Source organism: Aethalodelphis obliquidens, unplaced genomic scaffold, assembly GCF_003676395.1.
Source record: "Aethalodelphis obliquidens isolate GAN/ISIS:26980383/991018 unplaced genomic scaffold, ASM367639v1 scaffold135, whole genome shotgun sequence".
NCBI classification, from domain to species: Eukaryota; Metazoa; Chordata; class Mammalia; order Artiodactyla; family Delphinidae; genus Aethalodelphis; species Aethalodelphis obliquidens.
Genome location: NW_020838079.1, coordinates 492,906 through 517,806, shown reverse-complemented (window position 1 = coordinate 517,806; position 24,901 = coordinate 492,906). Strand labels below are relative to the sequence as shown.

The following is a 24,901-nucleotide window of genomic DNA, read 5'->3' as shown; positions in this document are numbered from 1 at the left end:
TGTACATGCTAGAAATTATTCAACAGACAATGACGAAAAGGCTCTGAAAGCAGGAAAGCAGGCTAGAAACTTCAGGACTTGAGGAATGACAACATGGTGAGTTTCCTCAGTTGTTTTTTTAATCTTCCACATACTGGGTGCCAAAGAGGCCTGCAATGGCAAACCACCAACAGCAACCCCCCCCCCACAAACACACACACACACACGCGCACACACACACACACACACACACACAGGAATTGGGAAAGGAGAAGCCCAACAGAGACCTAGTTGGGGGACCTAAGCTCTGCTCCACAACCAGAGCTCCAGGTGGTGGTCTGATCTGCTTGCAGCAGCAAAGCTTTGGACTGTCTCAGTCCCCACTCCAGAACTGGGAAACCAGCAGGAAGCCTGATTTGCGTGCAGTGGTAGCAGTAGCCCTGTATCTTCCTACCCTCCACTGAATCAGTGGCATAAGGAGACGCAGGTACAGTGGCTTCAGCAACTTCCTCTTCCCTCAGAAGATCACCCAGCAAAAACAAGCAGCTCAGGGAAGTGCCTTCTGCCACTGCAGATAGCACCAGCAAGGATGGAGCAGGAGCCCCACAGACAACAGAAGAATGAAGTAGACAAAAATAGCATTGCAAGGGCTTGGAAAACTAAACTGTCACTTGAACTACAACCCACAGAAGTAGACTAAAACATACATACTAAACCTAAACAGGTAACTGCCTACTAAAATAGAAGATTGAAATGGGATCAAGAGTCTCCTAACATAACCAAAATGTTCAGGATACAATAGAAAGTCACTCATCATAGCAAAAGACAGGAAAACCACAATTCGAATGAGAAAAGACAATCAACTGACACCAATACCAAGATGAATCAGATGTTGGCATTACCTGACAAGGATTTTAAGGCAGCCATCATAAAACTCACTGGATAGACTCAATAATGGAGTGGAAATGACAGATGGTAGAATCAGTGACCTTGAAGACAGATCAATAGAACTTAGTCAATCTGAACCCACTAAAACAGCAGTAAGCTATGATAAGTTATGTGTGTTTATGATACTACCTAGAGCAAGTACTAAGAAAACTAAACAAAGCACTATACAGATTCAGAATCATTATAAGTAAATCCAAATAGAACTCTAAACTATGTTCAAGTAACTCACAGGAATGCAAGCAAAAATAAACAAAAGATATTGTAAGTCAACTACACTTCAATTTAATAAATAAATTACTTGAATAAACAAAAGAATGAGACACGGAAAACAAAATGTCTGACTTAAGCCCTGACATACCAATAATCACTTAAATGTAAGTAGACTAAATATACCAATTAAGAGAAAGAGAAAAGTAGAGTGGAAAACCACACCATCCCACAACCCAACTATATGCTGTCTAGAAGAAACATAGCAACATATGTAGGTTGAAAGTAAAAGGATGGGGCTTCCCTGGTGGCGCAGTGGTTGAGAGTCCGCCTGCCGATGCAGGGGACGCGGGTTCGTGCCCCGGTCTGGGAAGATCCCACATGCCGTCGAGCGGCTGGGCCCGTGAGCCATGGCCGCTGAGCCTGCACGTCCGGAGCCTGTGCTCCACAACAGGAGAGGCCACAACAGTAAGAGGCCCGCGTACTGCAAAAAAAAAAAAAAAAGTAAAAGGATGAAAAACAAGATATATCACGCAAACATTAATTTTTTTTGGCTGCACGGCTTGTGGGATCTTAGCTCCCCACCCAGGGATTGAACCCGGACACTCGGCAGTGAGAACATGAAGTCCTAACCACTGGACTGCCAGGGAATTCCCAACATTAATTTTTTAAAAAGCAGAAGTGGCTATATTAATATCATATAAAGTAGACTTCAGGGCAAAGAAAATTACTAAGGACAAAGAGAGACACTATGTTATGTTAAATGGGTCAATCCACCAAGAAGACATAGGAATCCTAAATGTGTATGCACTGGCAACAAAGCTTCAAAATACATGAAGCAAAAACTGGGAGCTCTGCAATGCAAGAGACAGATCTGCAACTAGAGTATGTTCTCCAGCTACAGTGGACTCAATCTAGAAATCAATAACAAAGATAACAGAAAATCTCCAAACACATGGAAACTAAACAACGTACTTCTAAATAATCTATGGGTCAAAAAGGAAGTCTCAAAGGAAAATTTTAAAAGACGTATTGAGCTGAATGAAAATGAGAATATGACATATCAAGATTTGTGGAGGGACTTCCCTGGTGGTGTAGCGTTTAAGAATCCACCTGCCAATGCCGGGGACACGGGTTCAAGCCCTGGTCTGGGAAGATCCCACATGCCGCAGAGCAACTGAGGCCGTGCACCGCAACTACTGAGCCTGCATGCCACAACTACTGAAGCCCGTGTGCCTAGAGCCCATGCTCCACAACAAGAGAAGCCACCACAATGAGAAGCCCATGCACCACAACGAAGAGTAGCCCCCACTTGCCGCAACTAGAGAAAGCCTGCGTGCAGCAACGAAGACCCAACACAGCCAAAAAATAAATAAATAAATTTATATAAAAAATAAAAATTTGTGGAGTGTAGCTAAAGCCAAGAGGGAAATTTATAACACTAAATGCTTGCATTAGAAAAAGAGGGAAGGTTTCAAACCAATAGTCTATTCTTACCTCAAGAACCAAGAAAAACTAGAGCAAAATAAACCCAAACCAAGCAAAAGAAGGAAATAATAAAGTTAAGAGAAGAAATCAATGAAATTGAAAATGGAAAAACAATGGAGAAAATCAATGAAACAAAAAGCTAGTTCTTCAGAAAAAAAATCAATAAAATTGACAAACCTCTAGCAAGACTGACACAAATAAAAAGAGAGAAAACATAAATTACCAATATCAGGAATGAAACAGGGGCTATCACTGCTGATTCTGAAGCTATTAAAGGGATAATAAGGGAATACTACAAACAACTTCATGCTCATGAATTCAATGTAGAAGAAAAGGACTAATTCCTCAAAACCCAAAGCTACCAAAACTTGACCAAGATGAAATAGATAATCTTAATAGTCCTATAACCACTAAAGAGATTGCATTTGATTAATTAAAGAGCTCCTGGAAAAGAAATCTCTAGACCCAGATTTTTTTCACTGAACAACTTTATGAAATATTCAAAGAAGAATTAACACCAATTTTACACAATGTCTTCCAGAAAATAAGAGGAGGAAATACCTCCCAAGTACTACCATGATCCCAAAACCAGACAAGGACAACACACACAAGAAGAAAACTGCAGACCAATATCTCTCCTGAACTTAGTTGCAAAATTTCTAAACAAAAATTTAACAAATCCAATCCAATAATATATAAAAAATATAATACACCATGACCAAGTGAGACTTATTCCAGGTAAGCAAGGTTGGTTCATCATTCAAAATTCAATCAATGTAATTTACCATATCAGCACACTAAAGAAGAAAAAACATATGACCATATCAGTTAATGCAGAAAAAGCATTTGACAAAATCCAACACCAAATCATGATTTAAAAAGAGAAAATTACCTCTCAGTACACTAGGAATAGAGTAGAATTTTCTCAACCTCATAAAGAGCATCTCATAAAAAAACATAAAAACCCTACAGCTAGCATTATACTTAACGGAGAAAAACTAAATGATTTCTCTCTAAGATCAGGAACAAGACAAGGATATACATTCATCGTTCTTATTCAACATAACACTGGAAGTAAGGCAAGTGCAGTTAAGCAAGAAAAAGAAATAAAAAGCATACAGATAGAAAGAAGGAAAGAAAGAAAAGAGAAAGGAAGAAAGAAAGAAAGAAAGAAAAAATTTCCCTATTTGCTAATGGTATGATTGGCTATGTAGAGAATCCCAAGCAATCTACAAAAACACTCCTAGAACTAATAAGTGAGTTCAGCAAGCTCAAAAGATACAAGATCAACACAAAAAAGGCAACTGCATTTTTATATATTAGTGATGAACACATGGAAGCCGAAATTTAGGGCGTGACAGTACCATTTACAATTACTATCTACTATGTATGAAACCTGGTCAGGATCTGTATGCTGAAAATTAAAATATATTGGTGAAAGAAATCAAAGAAGATCTAAATAGGTTTACAAATTTCATGCAATTTCTATCAAAATCTCAGCAAGTTTTTTTTTGTAGTATTTTTTCATACTTATTCCAAAATTTATAGAGAAAGGCAAAGGAACTAGAGCGGCTAAAACAATTTTGTTAAAGAAGAATAAAGTGGGGAATTTTCCGGCAGTCCAGTGGTTGGGACTCCGCCCTTTCACTGCCGAGGGCCCGGGTTTGATCCCTGGTTGGGGAGCTAGGATCCCACAAGCCGCGCGGTGCGGCCAAAAGAATAATAACAACAATAATAATAATTAAAGAAGAAGAAAGTGGGAAGAATCACTTTAATCGATGTTAAGACTTACTATATAGCTACAGTAATTAAGACAGTGTGATACTGGTGGAAAGAGAGACACATAGAAAGATCAATAGAACAGAATAGAGAACCCAGAAATAGACTCACACAAATATAACCAAATGATTTTTGACAAAGGTGCAAAAGCAGTTGAAAGGAGGAGGGATAGCCTTTTCAAAGAATGCTGCTGGAGCAATTGGATATCATATACAAAAATTAACTCAAGTTGGTAACTGATTAGATTGTAAAACATACTGCACAATTTTAGGAAAAAAAACATAGAAAATAATCCTCAAAACTTAAGGTTAGGTGAAGAATTCTTACTTGACACCAAAAGCACAATCCATAAAAGGAAAAATTGATAATTTCAATCTTGCCCAAAGTAAAAACTTTTGCTCTGTGAAATCTATGTGAAGAGGATGAAAAGACAAGCTATAGACTGGGAGAATATACCTCTAAACCACTTTTGACAAATGACTAGCACCTAGACTACATAAAGCACCCTCAAAATTAGCATATGTAAAGAATCCCCCAAATTTGACAATAAAAAAACAAACAATCCAATTAGAAAATGGGCAAAAGACTTGCACAGATATTTCACTGAAGAGGATATACAGATGGCAAATAAGCACACGAAAAGATGTTCAGTATCAGCCATTAAGGAAATGTAAATTAAAACTACAGAAATATAGATCAATGGAACAGGATAGAAAGCCCAGAGGTAAACCCACGCACATATGGTCACCTTATCTTTGATAAAGGAGGCAGGAATGTACAGTGGAGAAAGGACAGCCCCTTCAATAAGTGTTGCTGGGAAAACTGGACAGGTACATGTAAAAGTATGAGATTAGATCACTCCCTAACACCATACACAAAAGTAAACTCAAAATGGATTAAAGACCTAAATGTAAGGCCGGACACTATAAAACTCTAAGAGGAAAACACAGGCAGAACACTCTATGTCATAAATCACAGCAAGATCCTTTCTGACCCACCTCCTAGAATAAGGGACATAAAAACAAAAATAAACAAGTGGGACCTAATGAAACATAAAAGCTTTTGCACAGCAAAGGAAACCATAAACAAGACGAAAAGACGACCCTCAGAATGGGAGAAGATATTTGCAAACGAATCAATGGACAAAGGATTAATCTCCAAAATATACAAGCAGCTCATGTAGCTCAATATGAAAAAACCAAACACCCCAATCCAAAAATGGACAGAAGACCTAAATAGACATTTCTCCAAAGAAGATATACAGATTGCCAACAAAAACAACAAAACAAAAACTAACAAAACAAACAAAGATGCTCAACATCACAAATCATTAGAGAAATGCAAATCAAAACTACAATGAGGTATCATCTCACAGTGGTCAGAATGGCCATCATCAAAAAATCTACAAACAATAAATGCTGGAGAGGGTGTGGACAAAATGGAACCCTCTTGCACTGTTGATGGGAATGTAAATTGATACAGCCACTATGGAGAACAGTATGGAGTTTCCTTAAAAAACTAAAAATAGAACTACCATATGACCCAGCAATCCCACTACTGGGCATATACCCTGAAAAAACTTTAATTCATAAAAAGACATGTACCACAATATTCATTGCAGCACTATTTACAATAGCCAGGACATGGAAGCAACCTAAGTGTCCATCGACAGATGAATGGATAAAGAAGATATGGCACGTATATACAATGGAATATTACTCAGCCATAAAAAGAGACGAAATTGAGTTATTTGTAGTGAGGTGGGTGGACCTAGAGTCTGTCATACAGAGTGAAGTAAGTCAGAAAGAGAAAAATAAATACCGTATGCTAACACACATATGTGGAATCTAAAAAAGAAAAATAATGGTTCTCACGAACCTAGGAGCAGGACAGGAATAAAGACGCAGACGTAGAGAATGGACTTGAGGGTACGGGGAGGGGGAAGGGTAAACTGGGACGAAGTGAAAGAGTGGCATAAACTTATATATACACTACCAAATGTAAAATAGATAGCCAGTGGGAAGCAGCCGCATAGCACAGGGAGATCAGCTTGGTGCTTTGTGACCACCTAGAGGGGTGGGATAGGGAGGATGGGAGGGAGACACAAGAGGGAGGGGATATGGGGATATGTGTATACGTATAACTGACTCACTTTGTTATACAGCAGAAACTAACACACCATTATAAAGCAATTATACTCCAATTAAGATGTTTTAAAAAAAACTACAATGAGATATTACTACTCACCTGCCAGAATGGTTAAAATAAAAATTAGTGGGCATCCCTGGTGGCGCAGTGGTTAAGAGTCCACCTGCCAATGCAGGGGACACGGGTTCGAGCCCTGGTCCGGGAAGACCCCACATGCCACGGAGCAGCTAAGCCCGTGCGCCACAACTACTGAAGGCCATGCACCTAGAGCTGGTGCTCTGCAACAAGAGAAGCCACGGCAGTGAGAAGCCCGTGCACCACAATGAAGAGTAGCCCCCACTCACCACAACTAGAGAAAGCCCGCACACAGCAACGAAGACCCAACACAGCCAAAAGTAAAATAAATAAATTTATTTAAAAAATAAAATAAAAAATAAAAATTAGTGACAACCCCAGATGCTGAAAAGGATGCAGAGAAACTGGATCACTCACACATTGTTGGTGGGAATGTTAACTGGTACAACCACTATGACATAGAATATGGCAGGTTTGGGGTTTTTTTTAATTAATTAATTTATTTTTGGCTGCGTTGGGTCTTCGTTGCTGTGCATGGGCTTCCTCTAGTTGCAGTGAGCGGGGGCTAGTCTTCGCTGCAGTGCACGGGCTTCTCATTGTGGTGGCTTTTCTTGTTGAGGAGCACAGGCTCTAGGCACCCAGGCTTCAGTAGTTGTGGCACATGGGCTCAGTAGTTGTGGCTTGCAGGCTCTAGAGCACAGGCTCAGTAGTTGTGGTGCACAGGCTTAGTTACCGGACCAGGGCTCGAACTTGTGTCCCCTGCATTGGCCGGTGGATTCTTAACCACTGCGCCAACAGTGAAGTCCCGAATAGGGCAGTTTTAATCAAAGTAAACATGCCCTTACCATACAACCCAGCACTTGCAGTCTTGGACATTTGTCTCAGAGATATGAAAATTTATGTCCACACAAAAACCTGTACACAAATGTTTGTAGCAGCTTTATTCCTAAAAGCCCCAAACTGGAAACCACTAAGATATGCTTCCCTGGGTTAAACAAACAGTGGTACATCCATACCATGGAATACTATTCAGCAATAAAAGGGAATGAACAACTTGGATGAACATCAAGGAAATTATGCTGAAGGAAATACAGCCAATATCTAAAGGATACATACTGCATGATTCCATGTATATAACATCCATGAAATAACATAATTATAGAAATGGAAATGGAAAACAGATTCCAGGAGGCTAAACAAGAGCACAGACAAACACTGGAATTAGACTGGCTTCTAAATCCAGCTCCACCGTGAGCTAGTGGAAGTTTGGGTGAATTACTTAATCTCTTTGAGTCTTGATTTCCACGTTCATAAAATGGTTTGGGTTTTGTTGTTGTTGTTGTTAGGCCCAAACACTTAGTAAGTATTTATTTCCTAAAAAATTAGTAGCTGTTTTGTTAAATACACACAAAAATATCATATATAAACTTTTTTTTTTTTGGCCGTGCAGCACTGCATGCAGGATCTTGGTTCCCTGACCAAGGATGAACCCAGGCCCCCTGCAATGGAAACATAGAGGGTTAACCACTGGACTGCCAGGGAAGTCCCCATAAAATTGTTTTCATTCATTTATTCAGTCAGTCAACAAATACTTAGTTCCAGGTGTTGAGGAAAGCAATGAACAAGACAGACAAAAATCTTTGCCCTCATGGAGGTGACACTAGTGGGGAGAGAAAGGCAATAAACAAACATACTAATTAATACATATCAGCAGAGAGGATACTATCAGGAAAACTAAAGCAAAGTGAGGTGAAGAGAAAGCATATGGAGTGCTTAGCAGAATGCTAGAACATATTAAATATTCAATAAATATTAGTTGTTACACACTGTTATTAATAATCAGTAAAAATGCTATTTTTAAAGTTTTACATGTTAGTAAGGGTGAAGGGAAATGAATACTCTCATACACTGCTGATGGGTGTGCAATTCATACAGCCTCTTTGGAGGCCAATTTGGCAGGTCTTTAAAAATACCCATGCCCTATGACCCAGCAAACTGAACTCTGGAACCAAACTATCTGAGTTCAAATTCTGGCCCTGCTATTGACCAGCTGTGTGACCTTTGGTAAATTGTTTAACCTCTCTGTGCCTTGGTTTCCTAATCTGTAAAACGAGGATAAAAACATGGGCTTGTTGTGAGGATTAACTGAATTCATATATGTAAAGCATTTAGAAGAGAACTTAGCATACAGTAAGTGTTATATATGTATTTGTTGCATAAATTCCCCTTCTCGATATCTACCTAGGGAAACACACATGTGCGCCAAAAGCAGGTTCAGGGATGCTCATCTACAGCATTGTTTGTAGCAGTAGAAAAAAATGAAAACTACCTAAATATTCATCAATAAGGCGATGGTGAAACAAAGGAAGGTATAGTGGTACTATGGAATCCTATGAAACAGCTTAAAAAAATGAAGTAAATCGCTATGTTCTAACATGGAAAGATCTGTGACAAGTGTTTTTATGTACCAAAAAGCTAAATTCAGAATGATACATATAGGATGATCCTATCTAAACATACAATACTGCATATATATATACACATATACATATACAGAAATTTATCTCCATACATAGAAAAAGACCTGGAAGGATACACTTCAAATTGATGTCATTAGAGCTGTTACCTGGTGGGGAGTGTTGGGGGGAGCCTGATTGGATATAAAAGTGGTCAAAAATGATTTTATATTTTACAAGGAGAATATATTCATCTGTGACTTATGTGATTAAAAAGAACTGTTTTACGTAAGGTGGATAGCTGGTGGGAAGCAGCCGCATAGCACAGGGAGATGCTTTGTGACCACCTGGAGGGGTGGGATAGAGAGGATGGGAGGGAGAGAGATGCAAGAGGGAAGAGATATGGAGACATATGTATATGCATAACTGATTCACTTTGTTATAGGGCAGAAACTAACACACCACTGTAAAGCAATTATACTCCAATAAAGATGTTAAAAAAAAAAGAAAGAACTGTTTTAAAGTTTAATGAAGAAGTAACCAAAAGTAACCAAAGGGAATTATCTTTTCAACAAATAGTTCTGGAACAATTGGATATCCATAAGAATAAAATGAACCTCTATCCATATCTTGTTTCATATTAAAAAGTTAACACAGGGCTTCCCTGGTGGCGCAGTGGTTGAGAGTCCGCCTGCCGATGCAGGGGACACGGGTTCGTGCCCTGGTCCGGGAGGATCCCACATTGCCGCGGAGCGGCTGGGCCCGTGAGCCATGGCCGTTGAGCCTGCGCGTCCGGAGCCTGTGCTCCGCAACGGGAGAGGCCACAACAGTGAGAGGTCCGCGTACCGCAATGTTCACAGCAGCACTGTTTTAAAAAATTTAAAAAAAATTTAAAAAAATTAAAAAATTGGGGATCAAAGAACTCCAGGCAGTGAAAAACAACCCACAGAATGGGAGAAAATATTTGCAAATCATATATCTGATAAGGAATTAGTATCCAGAATATTTAAAGAACTCTTACAACTCAACAATTTTAAAAAACAGACAACCCAATTCAGAAATAGGCAATGGACTTGAATTAGATATTTCTCTAAGAAGATATACAAATGGCTAATAAACACATGAAAAGATGCTCAACATCACTAATCATTACGGAAATGCAAATCAAAATCACAATGAGGTATAATTTCTCATCCATTAGGGTGGCTATTTTTTTTTTTTAATGGAAAATAACAAGTGTTGGTGAAGACGTGGAGAAATCTGGAACTCTTGTGCATTGCTGATGGGAGTGTAAATGCCATTATGGAAAACAATTTGGCAGTTCCTCAAAAACTTAAACATAGAATTACCATATGATCCAGCAATTCTGCTTCTAGGTATAGACCCAAAAGAAATGAGAGAAGCAACTCAGATACTTGTACACCAATGTTTATTGCAGCAGTATTCATAATATCCAAAAGGTGGAAACAATCCGTGTCCATCAACAGAGAATGGACAAACTGCAGTGTATACAAGCAATGGAATATTATTCAGACTTAAAAAGCAGTGAATGTGGGATAGGGAGGGTGGGAGGGAGGGAGACGCAAGAGGGAAGAGATATGGGAACATGTGTATATGTATAACTGATTCACTTTGTTATAAAGCAGAAACTAACGCACCATTGTGAAGCAATTATACTCCAATAAAGATGTAAAAAAAAAAAAGCAGTGAAATTCTGAAACATGCTACAATACGGATGAACCTTGAAAACTTTTTTTTTTTTTTCAGAATACTCAGACTTGTTTTATTATAGTACATGGGCTGGGAATGATGGGAGGGGGTGGATGTTGTGGGCAACCACTGCCCTGATTAGCACCGGATGCCCATCCCAATGGCCATGAATGTGCCAAAGGTGCCGCCACTCTGCATCATGGTTTTCCCGATGCCGCCCATCAGCTCCCGACCCCGCATTCTGATCCTGAGACAGGAAAAGGTGCTGAAGAGCGCCCCGGCTGCCATGCCCATGGCGCAACCCATCACAAAGCCCATCTTCACGCGGTCGAAGCAGCTTGGCTGTGACTGTCCATAGGGGCCCACGGCCACCGGCATCTTATTCGCGGCCTCAGTCGCTCAGCTCTGCGTCTCGAACCTTGAAAACTTTATGCTAAGTGAAATAAGCCAGATACAAAAGGACAAATATTTTATGATTCCACTTATATAAGATACTTAGAATAGGCAGATTCACATAGAAAAAGTAGAATAGAGGTTACAAGGAGTTTAGGAGAAGGGGGGAAAGGGGAACTACTGCTTAAGGGGTACAGAGTTTCTGTCTGGAAAGATGAAAAGGTTCTGAAAATGAATAATGGTGATGATTTCACAACATGGTGAATGTATTTTTTTAAAAAACCTATTCAAGTATAGTTGATTTACAATGTTGTGTTAGTTTCTGGTGTACAGTAAAGTGATTCAGTTATATATATATATATATATTCCTTTTCATATTCTTTTCCATTATAGGTTATTACAAGATTTTGAATATATTTCCCTGTGCTATACAATAGGACCTTGTTGTTTATCTATTTTATATATAGTAGTTTGTATCTGCTAATCCCAAACTCCTAATTTATCCCTCCTCCCACTTTTCCCCTTTGGTAACCATAAGTTTCTTTTTAATGTCTCTGAGTCTGTTTCTGTTTCAGAAATAAGTTCATTTGTATCATATTTTAGATTCCACATATAAGTGATATGATATGATAGTTGACTTTCTCTGTCTGACTTACTGCACTTAGTATGATAATCTCTATCTAGGTCCATCCATGTTGCTGCAAATGCTATTATTTCATACTTTTTTTTATAGGTGAGTAATATTACATTGTCTATATGCACCACATCTTCTTTATCCATTCATCTGTTGATGGACATTTAGGTTGCTTCCATGTCTTGGCTATTGTAAATAGTGCTGCTGTGAACATTGGGGTGCATGTATCTTTTCGATGTGAATGTATTTAATACCACTTAAATGTACATTTTATTTTTGTTTGTTTGTTTTTATGTTTTCACCGCGCGCTGAGCAGCATGCGGGATCTTAGTTCCCTGACCAGAGATCAAACCCATGCCCCCTGCAGTAGAAGCATGGAGTCTTAACAACTAGACCACCAGGGAAGTCCCCTAAAAGTACATTTTAAAATGGTCAAGGTGGTAAATCTTATGTATAGTTTACCCCAATAAAAAAAATAAATTAAAGACTGATCTTAACATATGTTGGTGAGGATATGGAGTAACTGAAACACTGTTAATGGGAATGTAAAATAATAAACCTCTTTGGAAAACAGTTTGGCAATTTTTTCAAAAAGTTAAACATACATCTACCATATGACCTAGCCATTCCACCTGTAGGTATTCACCAAGAGAAATAAAAACATTTGTTCATAAAAAGACTTGTATAGAAATGTTCATAGCAGCTTTATCTGTAATTGCCCCAAACTGGGAACAACCCAAATGTCTATCCAAAGGTGAATGGATAAATTAATTGTGGTATACACACATATATCCGTGTGTATATGTATATATACATAAATGTACTATATGACATATACAATGAGGTACTATTCAGCAATAAAAAGAATAAACTATTGATGCATGCAACAACATGGATGAATTTCAAAATAATTATGCTGAGTGAAAGATGCTAGACAGGGCTTCCCTGGTGGCACAGTGGTTGAGAGTCCGCCTGCCGATGCAGGGGACACGGATTTGTGCCCCGGTCTGGGAGGATCCCACATGCCGCGGAGCGGCTGGGCCCGTGAGCCATGGCCGCTGAACCTGCGCATCCAGAGCCTGTGCTCCGTAGCAGGAGAGGCCACAACAGTGAGAGGCCCGCGTACGGCAAAAAAATAAAAATAATAAATAATAATAAATAAAAAAGATGCTAGACAAAAAAAATAGAGTACAGACTAGAAGATTTCCATTTATGCAAAATTCTAGAAAATGCAAATTAATCAATAGTGACAGAAAGCAGATCAGCAGTTGCCTGGGAGTGCAGGGGGAGGAGCTGGAGTGAGGGGTTACAATGAGACGTGAGGAAACTTGGGGCTGATGGAATTTCACTATCTTAGTTGTGATGATGGTTGCATTGGGTGTATACGCACATCAAAATTTGTCAAACTGTATACTTTAAATATGTGCCATTTATTGTATGTCAATTATTCCTCAATAAAGCTGTTGAAAAAAAATAAGTTTCAGAAGGAAGTAGCCAGAAGTGGTCAGGAGGGAATTGGAGCACTAATTCATGGACTGAGTCACTATGTTCTATGCATTTGACACATCATCTCTGATTCTTACAACAAACTGAGAAGTAAGTATGGTTATCCCTATTTTCCAGATAAGGCATCTGTGGTTCAGAGAGATTAAGCCATTTGCTCAAGGGCACACAGAGATAGATTTAAACTGTGCTCTTTCCATTCTGCCTCACTGTCTCCCAGCAATGTGAGAAAGTGAGGAGAAGCCTGTGCTGGTTCATCGATTGCTGACAGTAAGTTGATCAGGGAATCTGAGGCATGAAACGTTACTCTTTAAGATGGAGAGTGAAGGGCTTGGACCGCTCCACTCTTGGTGTGACTTATGAACATGAACCACTCATACACATAACTTCCCTCTGGCAATCTGGGACAGGATGCTGGGGATGTACATCTCAGTTCCCTACTCACCATGCACTACATGATTTCATTTATGAAATGCTAAAGCAGTTCTTACAAAACAACAGAGAAAACAAAGATCATTCAATATATTACAGTGAGAAAATTGATTCGGCATTTGGGGAAAAACTAGATTTTTTTCAGTTTATCTTTTATTCTATTTATCTTTATCAACCCCAAGTTGATAAAGAATTAAATACATGTTATTAAATAGAATTGAGTATTTAGCAGATCTTTGAACTGAGGGTAACCTTCTAAGCTTTGAAATGACGAGAAGAAATTACAAGAGAAAAGATCAACAGATCTGGCTATATAAAACTTTGAAACTTTGTACATAGAAAAATATAACCAAAAGGAAAGTAACTAATTGGTAAAAATATCTGCCTCAAATATGACAAAAGATGAATTTCTGTGATCTATAAAGCACTCATGCAAATTGATCAGAAAAACACATCCCTCAGGGACTTCCCTGGTGGTCCAGTGGTTAAGACTCCAAGCTCCCAATGCAGGGGGCCTGGGTTCCATCCCACATGCCACATCTAAAGATCCCGCATGCCTCAACTAAAGATCCCGCATGCCGCAACTAAGACACAGTGCAGCCAAATAAATACATAAATATTTTTTAAAAAACACGTCCCCCAAAGATTAATGGGCAGAGATACTTCACACAAGGGGTAATGGAACGAGTAAAGAAGTGTATGGCAAAATGTTTAACCTCACTAGTGATTTTTTGAAGTGCAAATTAAAACAATTACGTTAGTAAAAGTTAAAAATAAGTGATTACCAGGCTGACACGAGTATAGTAAAATTGCAAGGATGCTCTGAGGAAGGTTTTTGGCAATACACATACACCACTATCAAAGTGTTCAGACTCTTAACACAGTGCTGCCTTTCCAACAGCTACTGCCAACCGCTCCCATGGACTAAGCACAGATGTACCAGTTCTCCCAAACGGGAGTCTCCAGCCCAGACCATATACCTGAGCTCAGACTTGTGTCTATAAAACATCTCCAGCTGGTGCCCCCTCCCCCTCAGTAGTTCCCAGTGAATGTACCACTGAGTCACCAAGCCAGAAACCTGGGAATCATCCTAATTACCTCCTTGTCCCTCACCCCTGCACAAACGTCATTTCCCAGTCAGATCCTGCCAATACTCCATCTGCAATGTCTTTTGAATTTCCCCCCTCCTCCTCCTCCTCCTCCCCACAATCACAGACCTGGGTCCCACCCTTCTGTTTCTTGCTTGTGTTGTTGAAACAGCCCTGGCCCATCTCCTCCAAGCCACTCACACTTCCTTCAAACCATTCTACAAGGAGCAGTCAGAGTTATCTTTCTAAAGCACAAAGCTGATCCCGTCCTCTTTAAAATCTTTCAGCGGCTCCCCATTGTCTACCCACAGGTTAAAGTCCAAATTCTTAAGCTTTAACAGCCCTTCGTGTTCCAAACTGCCTCGCCACCATCTTTCCTCTGAAGATCTTCTCCTGGCTTTCCGTCCCCTCCTCCCAGCCTGCCTCTCCCATTGTAATGTGAATTCCTTGAGAGCAGGAACTAGATCTTAATTATCTCTATTTCCCTGGCTCATAATACAGAGCTTGACACAGAGTAGGCACTCAATAAATGTTGGGTGAAGGAATGGTTTTATTCTAAGGTAATCATTCCACTGAAGGAAAAAGCCATATAAAGGAAACTGTTCTCTGTAGCAACATTCATAATAAAGAAAAGGTACAAAAAACTAAATGTTCAACAATAAAGAACTTTTATTAATTATGGGATATCCATTTAATGGAATATGATGCAGCTGTTAAAATACTCATTATGAAGATTATGTAGCAACTCAGAAAGTTTTTATAATATAATAAAAGCAGAATACAAAATAGTCTGTACGCTAGGCCTAAAATTATGTAAAAGTATGCATGCACACAAACTGATCAGAATGAGAACAGGAACAGGAACAAATGAATACAGATGATGTGTTTAGGGTGTTTGGGGATGTACTGTTTTGTGATTTTCTTAGCTCTTTCCCAATTCCCTTTATTATTGTTAGAATGTCATTTGTCCATAAATACAAATTGACAGAGAAAAAAATATACTGAAAATGCTTTGATTCCATCAAGTCCTTTGACAAGCTGTGGTACAAAAACAAACCAACCACTGACCTGGGAGGTAAGAGACCAGCCTCCCTACCCCATCCCCCAGTCCCAGCTAGCTGCGTGATCTTAAGTAAGATCTTCAGCTCTAACCAGACATTTTTCCTATCCTCTCAAGCTGGAAGTCCCATGGTCTTTCCTCACTCCCAAGTGAACCCCCATCATATCTGTTGGCTGCACCACCATCTTCCCAATGCCCTCAGACTGAATACCTCAAAATGCACCTTCTATTGTCTCATCATCTTCTCTCTCTCTAATCCCCACCTCCAATCAATTGCCCCTTCTTGCTAATAATCATCTATAGCATGCTTTACTATGGATCTGGTTTTAGACAAAGAGGAGTCCCTGCCCTCCTAGTGAATACTGTCTGATTGAAAAGAGCCAACCATTTTTTTCTCTCTTGCTCCTCTGCAGACTGCTGGGGGATGAAGTGGAGGGCAGAGACAGAGACATGTAAAATGGAACCTCCTCAGTTAGGAGCTTGACCCATGGTGGGAGGAGGTCAGGCAGAGGCTGGATGCTCTCAGGGATAGTACAGTGAGACTTGGCACAATGAGTGGGATGTTGACTCAGTTTGTTCATTCAACAAGTATTTACCAAGTGCTGGACATAGCGCTAAGCTCTCTGTTAGGTGGCAAAGGTGAATTAGGCAGGCTCTTTCATGGAGATACTCACAGTCTAGTGGAGGACAGACGAGGAGTTTGAACTGAGGGCTCTGGGACAGAAGAATGTGGGATTCACCCTGCCTGAGGGGACCCGGGGCTCACAGAGCCAGAGGGACCTGAGCTGTATGCATCTCCAAGGCTGACAAGTGGGATTAGGTGCCCAGGAAGGGGGTTGGGCTATTCATGGCAGTTCCAAGCTGAGGGATCATCGGGTCCACAGGCAGGAGGCTTGAAAGAGGCGGCTTTGTCAAAGCAGTAATACCTTGGAGTGGCTTAAGCTTTGAGGTTTGGGATAGGGTAAGGGAGCAATGGGTGTCTGGGTGCAGGAGACAGGAGGTGACGGGCAGAGGGACCTGAGGGGCTAGGCAGGAGGCCCAAGGGCAGTTTCAAAGTAGGGAAATCACAGGATCGGATCTAAGTTTTAGTTAGATAACTGGATGGTCTCTAATGTTCCCTCTCGTCCCTGAGACTTTATGGTAAGTGCTAAATGCGTTGTACAGAAATCGAGGGGCAGAGTTCAAGCAGAGATCCTACCCTCCCACCCCTTACACTCCACCCCCTCGGTAATCTGCAGAGAAGGGAGAGAAAAAAATATTGATTCTTCCTAATTTACAGTATGGGCAGGTTGACTGGCTTGAAGGAACTTGGAAGAAGAAGCAGACAACATATATGTTTAAGAAATAATATTAGATATTCATTTCAATGCATTCTTTTTTAAATTTTATTTATTTATTTGAAGTATAGTAGATTTACAAAATTGTGTTAGTTTCTGGAGTACAGCAAAGTGATTCAGATATATATATACACACATATATGTATATGTGTATATATATATATATATATATATATATATATTCCTTTTCAGATTCTTTTCCGTTACAGTTTGTTACAAGATATTGAACTTAGTTCCCTGTGCTATACAGTAGGACCTTATTCATGTCAATGTATTCTATTGATTATATGATCATGTATATGTGGACCTTAAGTAGCCTCACTTTGCCCTCTCCTTAAAGACAGGGAGCTTGTCTAGCTCATCTTTGTTTGTCCAGCACCTCACACAGAATCAGGCGCCCCAGAGGCGCTCGGGAAACACTGGACGGGGGAGGGCGGAAAGGGAGGGAGGAACTCGCCCTTGGGAGACACCCCTTTTTCGGCAGCTGTTCCCAAGCCCCGGACCTCTGACCTCCCACCAGCAGGTGGCAAGATAGCGTCCCCGCGCGCCGCGAAAAGGCGGAGCTAGGCGGAGCTGGGCGGAGCGTCCGAAGCCCCGGCGCGCGCAGCCGTGCAACCTCTTTTCTCGGCGCTCCGGAAGTAGGTGGGCCTCTTTCCGTGCCTAGCGCAGCCATGGTAAGGCAGCTTCTTTGCGAGCTCTTGGGACTCATCAGCCTCCATCCACCAAGGGCTGGGGCTACCAGGGGCTGCGGGGCTCCCGCAGGGGGTGGTCAGGCGGAGGCGAAGGGAGAGCGATTGGTGGGGTGGGCCCAGGGGTGCTCGAGGGCTAGGGCGAACACCGGCTGTTGGCGATGGGTGGTTGGGGGATGATCGGTTCGGCTGGCGAGAAGGCCTCGGTCTCCCGGCCGGCCACACCCGATCACGCATCATGCGGCCCTGGGAGGAGCGTCTTGCTTACCAGGCTGGAGCCCCGGGTGGGCCCAGAGGACAGACGTCGGGCCCGGGGAGGGTGGAGAGTTTTTCCGTCGTGTTTTTGGCACGGCCTGACTTTACGTAGTGTGGCCAGTAAGCCTCTGTATACGGCATTAAAAAGGTTTCCTTCTGCATTTTAAGGTGAAAAGTGATCTCACCTTTAGAGTTTGAGTAAGCCACTGTTGGCACGTGGTTGTGCTGAGGTCAGATTAAGTCTCGCATCTAACACTTTAAAACCTGACATATTTCGAGAAATTGTCTGTTTGATAAGTAGAAGCACAGATTCTGTTGCTGGCTGGCTGTGTGCCAGGAGGTCCAACCCCCGGCTATTTCACCAGCATAATGTCCTAGTAAAAACAGCCTCTAGAAGCATATGCACTTTTAAGTGGTAACATAAATAATTGGAAAAATCGTTTTTAAAGACAGTTAACGTTCTCTGTACAATGAGAATGCTGGTTGCAGTTTGTGAAACCTACAGTATTTTGCTGTATGCTATGTATACATTTGCTTCTCCGCCTTTAATCACGGCCCTGTGCTTTTTACATTGTCCACATTTTGCTGAAGAGGAAACAGATGCTGGTCTTTAGAGAATAGTTGTAGTTGTGTAAACTGTTCTTGAAAAGACCTGAAACTGTTTAACAGTATTAAAATCGAAAACTCCTTCAGGCTCGTGGTCCCAAGAAGCACCTGAAGCGCGTAGCAGCTCCAAAGCATTGGATGCTGGATAAACTGACTGGTGTGTTTGTAAGTATCATTATATTGTAAGCATGTTTTTTGTGTTGTAAATATCTTAAGGGACGTGTCTTTTACAGTTTTATCCAGATATGATTGATGTATTTAAGGGACACACTCTATACTGCTCCTTTATGTGTCAGGCATCCCTGATTACTGTATCCTGAGTTACTCTCTTCTTAAGGGCCCTGTGTTATCTAGCTGTGCCCCACCTCTTACCTAATAATTCTGTGCCTCATTTCTTCCACATACCACATGTATGCAGGACCTCAAATGTTCTTAACGGGCCTGGTCCTCTGAAAGGAAAATGCTGTAAAACTTTAAAGGTCTGGAATAGTTTTGCACACTTTGAATACCTCTTGTTTACCCCAGTTGGGGGGGGGCGGGTGATAGTCTGGTGAATCTCAGGACTTGAGGGGTAGTTTGAGTGAATCCCACCAATAGTTTAAGATAACTTTTTTTTTTTCTGCACTGTGTCTTCGTGGCTGTGCGTGGGCTTTTTCTAGTTGCAGCGAGCGGGGACTACTCTTGGTTGCAGTGCGTGGGCCTCTCATTGTGGTGGCCTCTCTTGTTGCAGAGCGCGGGCCCAATAGTTGTGGCTCGTGGGCTCCAGAGCACAGGCCCAGCAGCTGTGGTGCACGGGCCCAGTTGCTCCACGGCACATGGGATCCTCCCAGACCAGGGCTCGAACCCATGTCCCCCTCATTGGCAGGCGGACTCTCAACCACTGCGCCACCAGGGAAGCCCTAAGATAACTTTTAAAATCATTTTACAGGCTCCTCGTCCATCTACCGGTCCTCACAAGCTGAGGGAATGTCTCCCCCTAATTATTTTCCTAAGGAACAGACTTAAATATGCCCTAACAGGAGATGAAGTAAAGAAGATCTGCATGCAGCGTTTCATTAAGATTGATGGCAAGGTCCGCACCGACATAACCTACCCTGCTGGTTTTATGGGTAAGTGGTTAATGGTGGGCACTTGGTGCTCCTTGATTTTTTTTTCCTTGATCTCCCTCTCTAAAGTGGTGGGCTTTTTCAGTCTCAGAAATAAAGCATGACTTTCCCTCTGAAGAGTTTTACTTCCATATTGTAGGGCTGCAAATCATAAATCATTTCTCAAAACCAAATTTCAATTCACTTCAGATTTTACGGGTCATAAAAACAGGGTTTTGAAAATTAAAGATTAGCTAGCCATCACTGATCTTAGGAATCCTTGTTAATATTCGAAATGGGAAGCATACGGGGTTTTTTTCCCCTTATAGTGTGGTTATTGTTCAGCATGGGGTTACTGGGGGTCACTATAGTAACCTTAGTTATTACCATTTGATATCAGATGTCATCAGCATTGACAAGACTGGAGAGAATTTTCGTCTGATCTATGACACCAAGGGTCGCTTTGCTGTTCATCGTATTACACCTGAGGAGGCCAAGGTGAGTGTTGCAAGCAGGCTGGGCCTTCGTTTAGTAAAAGTACTTGGTTCTAAGTTATTAAGTACATGGACCGATCCATTGTGGTGAGGTAGGTAGATTAGAATTACTCATAATCTTATACCTAGAAACAGCCAGTCAAGTTAACATCCTCAACAGAGTCCTTTTTTTTTTTTTTTTTTTTTTTGCGGTACGCGGGCCTCTCACTGTTGTGGCCTCTCCCGTTGTGGAACACAGGCTCCGGATGCGCAGGCTCAGCGGCCATGGCTCACGGGCCCAGCTGCTCTGCGGCATGTGGGATCTTCCCGGACCGGGACATGAACCCGTGTCCCCTGCATCGGCAGGTGGACTCTCAACCACTACGCCACCAGGGAAGCCCCAACAGAGTGCTTTTTATGGCAGAAACGAATTCTAGCTGAGCAGTGACTTCTGCTTGCCTTTTTTGAGGCAAGGAGAGTGATTCCTAGGAACGTTTGAGTATCTGAAGTATGGGTCCTTTAAGGATAAAGGGCCAGAAAACCAATATCTAGTTCAATCCTACTGGCCCTTTGTCTAGCTTTACTCTGGGGAGGGGAAAGGTATTAGTGGAGGGGACCAATAACCCTCGGGGCACTAGTTTGAGGTAACTCAAAAAAGGTTACAGACATTGATTATTTAATCCAGTTTGTTGTGATGGTTTTATGCAAAAGTTCATGGCTTCTTGAATTATTGGCTGTAAGTGAAGGTTAATTCAATTGGATGAATCAGCTAATTTCCTTAGCTACCTCGTTACCAGCAGGCTGGAGGGCACGTCCATTGGCATCAAGGTGATTTGATTTACTTAAAGGATGTCTTGGAGTGAAATGCTTTGTGAAATTGTTGATTAGATGAACTGGTAATACAATTGCAGTTTGTGAGACAAAACTCAATTGTGATGTAGAGGGAGCCATTAAGAGGCACTTGTTAGCTGTCTGGGTGAGTTGGAGGGAAGAATTCAGATGCCCCTTGAGACTTAAACGGCCTGGGGAAGGGGAGGTGATTTGCATTGGCCGGGGGGAATGGTGGTGATCATCCCTCCACCTGGGAGTTTGAGGTTGTGAGGCCTTAAGTGCTTTGAACTTTTAACCTTGGGGGTGATGCAGTACTACAGAGGAAATACATAATAAGAAATAAGAAGGCTAGCCTAGAAGGGGGCAGTGTGCAAGATGAATTTATGGGGGAGTGGGAAGAAAAGTCAGGGACCCCATTATTCAGCTGCAGCTCAGGAAACAGCCTGTTCTGTGTGGGGGCTGGTACCTTCAGCTGCTGGTTGCACCTTTAAGCTGGTGATTTGTGGCTTTGAAAGAACTGTACTCTGGAGCATAGTGCATGTGAGCTAGACTAATGTGGGTAACCCATGTGTTTCAGTATAAGTTATGCAAAGTGAGAAAGATCTTTGTGGGGACAAAAGGAATCCCTCATCTGGTGACCCATGATGCTCGCACCATCCGCTACCCTGATCCCCTCATCAAGGTGAATGACACCATTCAGATTGATTTGGAGACTGGCAAGATTACTGATTTCATCAAATTTGACACTGGTAAGCAGGCTGTGCTACTTAAGCATTCTCTTTAAAGGCCAGACATAAGAGCTGTTCTTTACTTTTATTTTTAAGTTAATTTAATCAAGCCCTATGACTTGCGCAGGGCCTGGGTACAGGGTTTTGTTTGGCGTTTGGGGGGCTCGAGGTGATTCTGATGTGCGCCTAGTTAGCAACAAAAGCTAGATGTCTTTTGTTGATGTAGTAACGGATTGGGAAGGAGGCAACTCTTAGTTTTAAGAAATGTTCAGAGAATCTGTAAACCCTTATGGTGTCTCATTTCGGCATGGCTTTGTGGTGGCAATGAGGGTTAGAGAGAGGAATATGTTCTGAATTGTGGGGAGGGAAGTCAGATAAGAATGTTTTCAGTGGGGAGTTGTGAGAAGCTGTGAACAGGTAACTGCTCCAATGCCCAGGTGTATGGTATTTTTACCTCAGGGATCCAAGTGCTTAGAATATTCTGTGTGGCAGAGATGAGGTCTTGTATAACACGTTCTCAGGCCTGCTCCAGATCTCAAAAGCCTCCCCATCCATGGAAGTGGCTTGAGGGCTGGGCAGGGAAGTCTAACAGAAAAGCAGAACAAACTTAATTGAGATAACAGCCCTTTGTAATGCTGTCATCACCCCCCATATCTGTTCACAACAGTAGCAGAGAATTGTGCCTTGGAGGAACAGCAGTAGTCCAGGCAAGACATGGTAAGGACCTAGTGAGGTGGGTGCAGTGGAGTTTATTACATTTATTAGCTGTACAGGAAAGATAGGGGAAATCTTAAAAGAGGGCCCTGAGAGTTCTAGCTTGGGTAACAGATCCATGGAAGTGAATTCAACTGGGAAAAAAAGATTAACTTTGTTGCAGACCTGTCTCTCATTCACTACACAAGGCACGGTTCCTTGCTCTGAGCAGATTGTCTGTTCCTTCCTGCCTAGGTAACCTGTGCATGGTGACTGGAGGTGCTAACCTGGGAAGAATTGGTGTGATCACTAACCGGGAGAGACATCCTGGTTCTTTTGATGTAGTTCATGTGAAAGATGCCAACGGCAATAGCTTTGCCACCCGGCTCTCCAACATTTTCGTTATTGGCAAAGTAAGTCTGGGTCTCTCTGTCTTCTGCCTAGTCCAGAGAAACCTGTACAATGCAGGTACTGGCTGGGATTGCAGTGCCTGGCTCCTGCTGGCGCTGCTGAACCTAGTGTAAAGCCTCCTCTGGGATAGGACTCACAACAGGGCTGAGGCAGATCTGTGCGTTTTCAGTGTCAGAGAATCAGCGGCGGACCAGTTCACACCTGGGTTGGTGGAAAGTGCCAGTAATGGGATGAATATGCCTTATAGTTAGGTTCTTTCATTTGTGCCTGTGTTGGGGCGGGGGGCGGTGCTTTTTGGAACTAATGCTTGGCCTTGGGCACTATTTCAGTACTTCTGAGACTAATTGTGAAGGGTATTGTAGTTTGCATCTACAGATACGGGCAACAAGTTTAAAGTGGGTATTTCTGATAAACCGGCATCAAAGTGTCTTAAGACTGCCTGACTGTTGCTGAGTGTTTTCACAGACAGGCTTCTATGTTCCTCTAGATGAGAAGACAAATGTAGCATGTGCCAACCTGTTGATGGTGTGTAGCAGGTTTTGATTCTCCTTGTTTTCTCCTCCAGGGCAACAAACCATGGATCTCTCTTCCTCGTGGAAAGGGTATCCGCCTTACCATTGCTGAGGAGAGAGACAAGAGACTGGCAGCCAAACAGAGCAGTGGATAAAATGATCTCTAAGTGATGTGATTGGGAAAGTCTGTACTTAGAAATAATGCTACATAATTAAAAGCCTTTTTAGTGTTTGTTGTGGTTTGGGTTTGGGTTTGTTCGTTTGCTTTGATTTACATTTTCCTTTCTACTTTATAACATGAAAAGTAGATTGAATTTTCAGGCAGGCTTGGGCATTCTGGGATGTGAATCTGTGTCTCCTATAGGCCGGACCTGGGTGGTGGTGGGAGGGAGAACACATCAAACTTGGCAAAGAAGGAGCAGCAAGTAACTGAAGAATGGAGAGAGCCAGGGAAGCCCATAAGGCCAAGCTCCCTTACTTGGCTGGGACCTCATTTACCCTGTTCTCTTAGCCTTTTTTAAAGAAATGATTGCCCTCTTTGGTCTTCATTACACTACGCATACACAAGCCTGGCTCATCTGTTTTTCCCACGTCTGTGTCCAGCTTTGGATACAGATCAGTATAGAGTTATGGGCTCTTGATGTTGCAAAGCAATGCACTTGCTTGGACTTAGTCCTCTATCATTCTCCAGCTGCCACAGCATTCAGTCCTCAGTTCCATTCCTTAGGACTGCAAAACCATGTTTGCTTGCCAGTCTCAAGAAGAGGTGCCCCTGATGCAAAGGGCCAGCTGTTTAGATCTGTTCCTCATTTTAAGCCCTGGGTCTCTTACAACAGTGTCAGTTACCCTGCAGTGTGATAACAACCAGCTCTCCTTCCTGTTGCCCTACAATGTGTGTCTTCCCGCTGAGAACCAAAACCGCCTTGGCCTCCTATAGCAGGGCTTTTCAATCTTCATACTATTGGGCCAGATAACTTATGGGTGGCTGCCCTGTGTATTGTGGGATGTTGAACAGCATCTCTGGCCTCTACCCACCAGATGTTAACAGCATGCCCTTCTGTTCTTCCCTGTTGTGATAACCAGAAACTGACGTGAGCCATAGCCAGATCCCCCATGGGAGCAAAATTGCCCTGTGTTAAGAACCACTGCCCTCTAGATCTCACCATCACCTTCATTTAACATCTTATTGCAGACCACTTAATCTCCCTTGCCCCTCATGGCAGGATTTGGAGTGAAAAACAGTTGTTTTGGACGTCTTCCTCCATCTGAGGCATGATGAACCTGTGAAATCATTGCATATTTAACTGGGCATGTCTAATGGTCATCTCTGGTGCCCAGGCCTGTGGTCCAGTGGATGAGGAAGCCTGTTGAGCTGTGGCTT

At 42.0% G+C, this 24,901-nt stretch overlaps 1 protein-coding gene and 1 pseudogene across 2 annotated transcripts; one reads left to right on the top strand and one right to left on the bottom strand.

Annotated features, from left to right (window-relative positions):
• Window positions 1-10,830: 10,830 nt before the first annotated feature.
• LOC113616370 (reactive oxygen species modulator 1 pseudogene) lies at window positions 10,831-11,211 on the bottom strand (annotated as a pseudogene). The gene has a single exon (XR_003431284.1). The product of XR_003431284.1 is annotated as a reactive oxygen species modulator 1 pseudogene (transcript).
• Window positions 11,212-17,818: 6,607 nt separating this feature from the next.
• Window positions 17,819-23,752, top strand: RPS4X (ribosomal protein S4 X-linked). Its single transcript, XM_027099625.1, has 7 exons — window positions 17,819-17,911; window positions 18,875-18,952; window positions 19,716-19,896; window positions 20,273-20,370; window positions 21,754-21,925; window positions 22,853-23,010; window positions 23,574-23,752. Exons 1-7 carry the CDS (start codon window positions 17,909-17,911, stop codon window positions 23,673-23,675), a joined length of 792 nt encoding a protein of 263 aa, XP_026955426.1. The 5' UTR covers window positions 17,819-17,908; the 3' UTR covers window positions 23,676-23,752.
• Window positions 23,753-24,901: the final 1,149 nt, after the last annotated feature.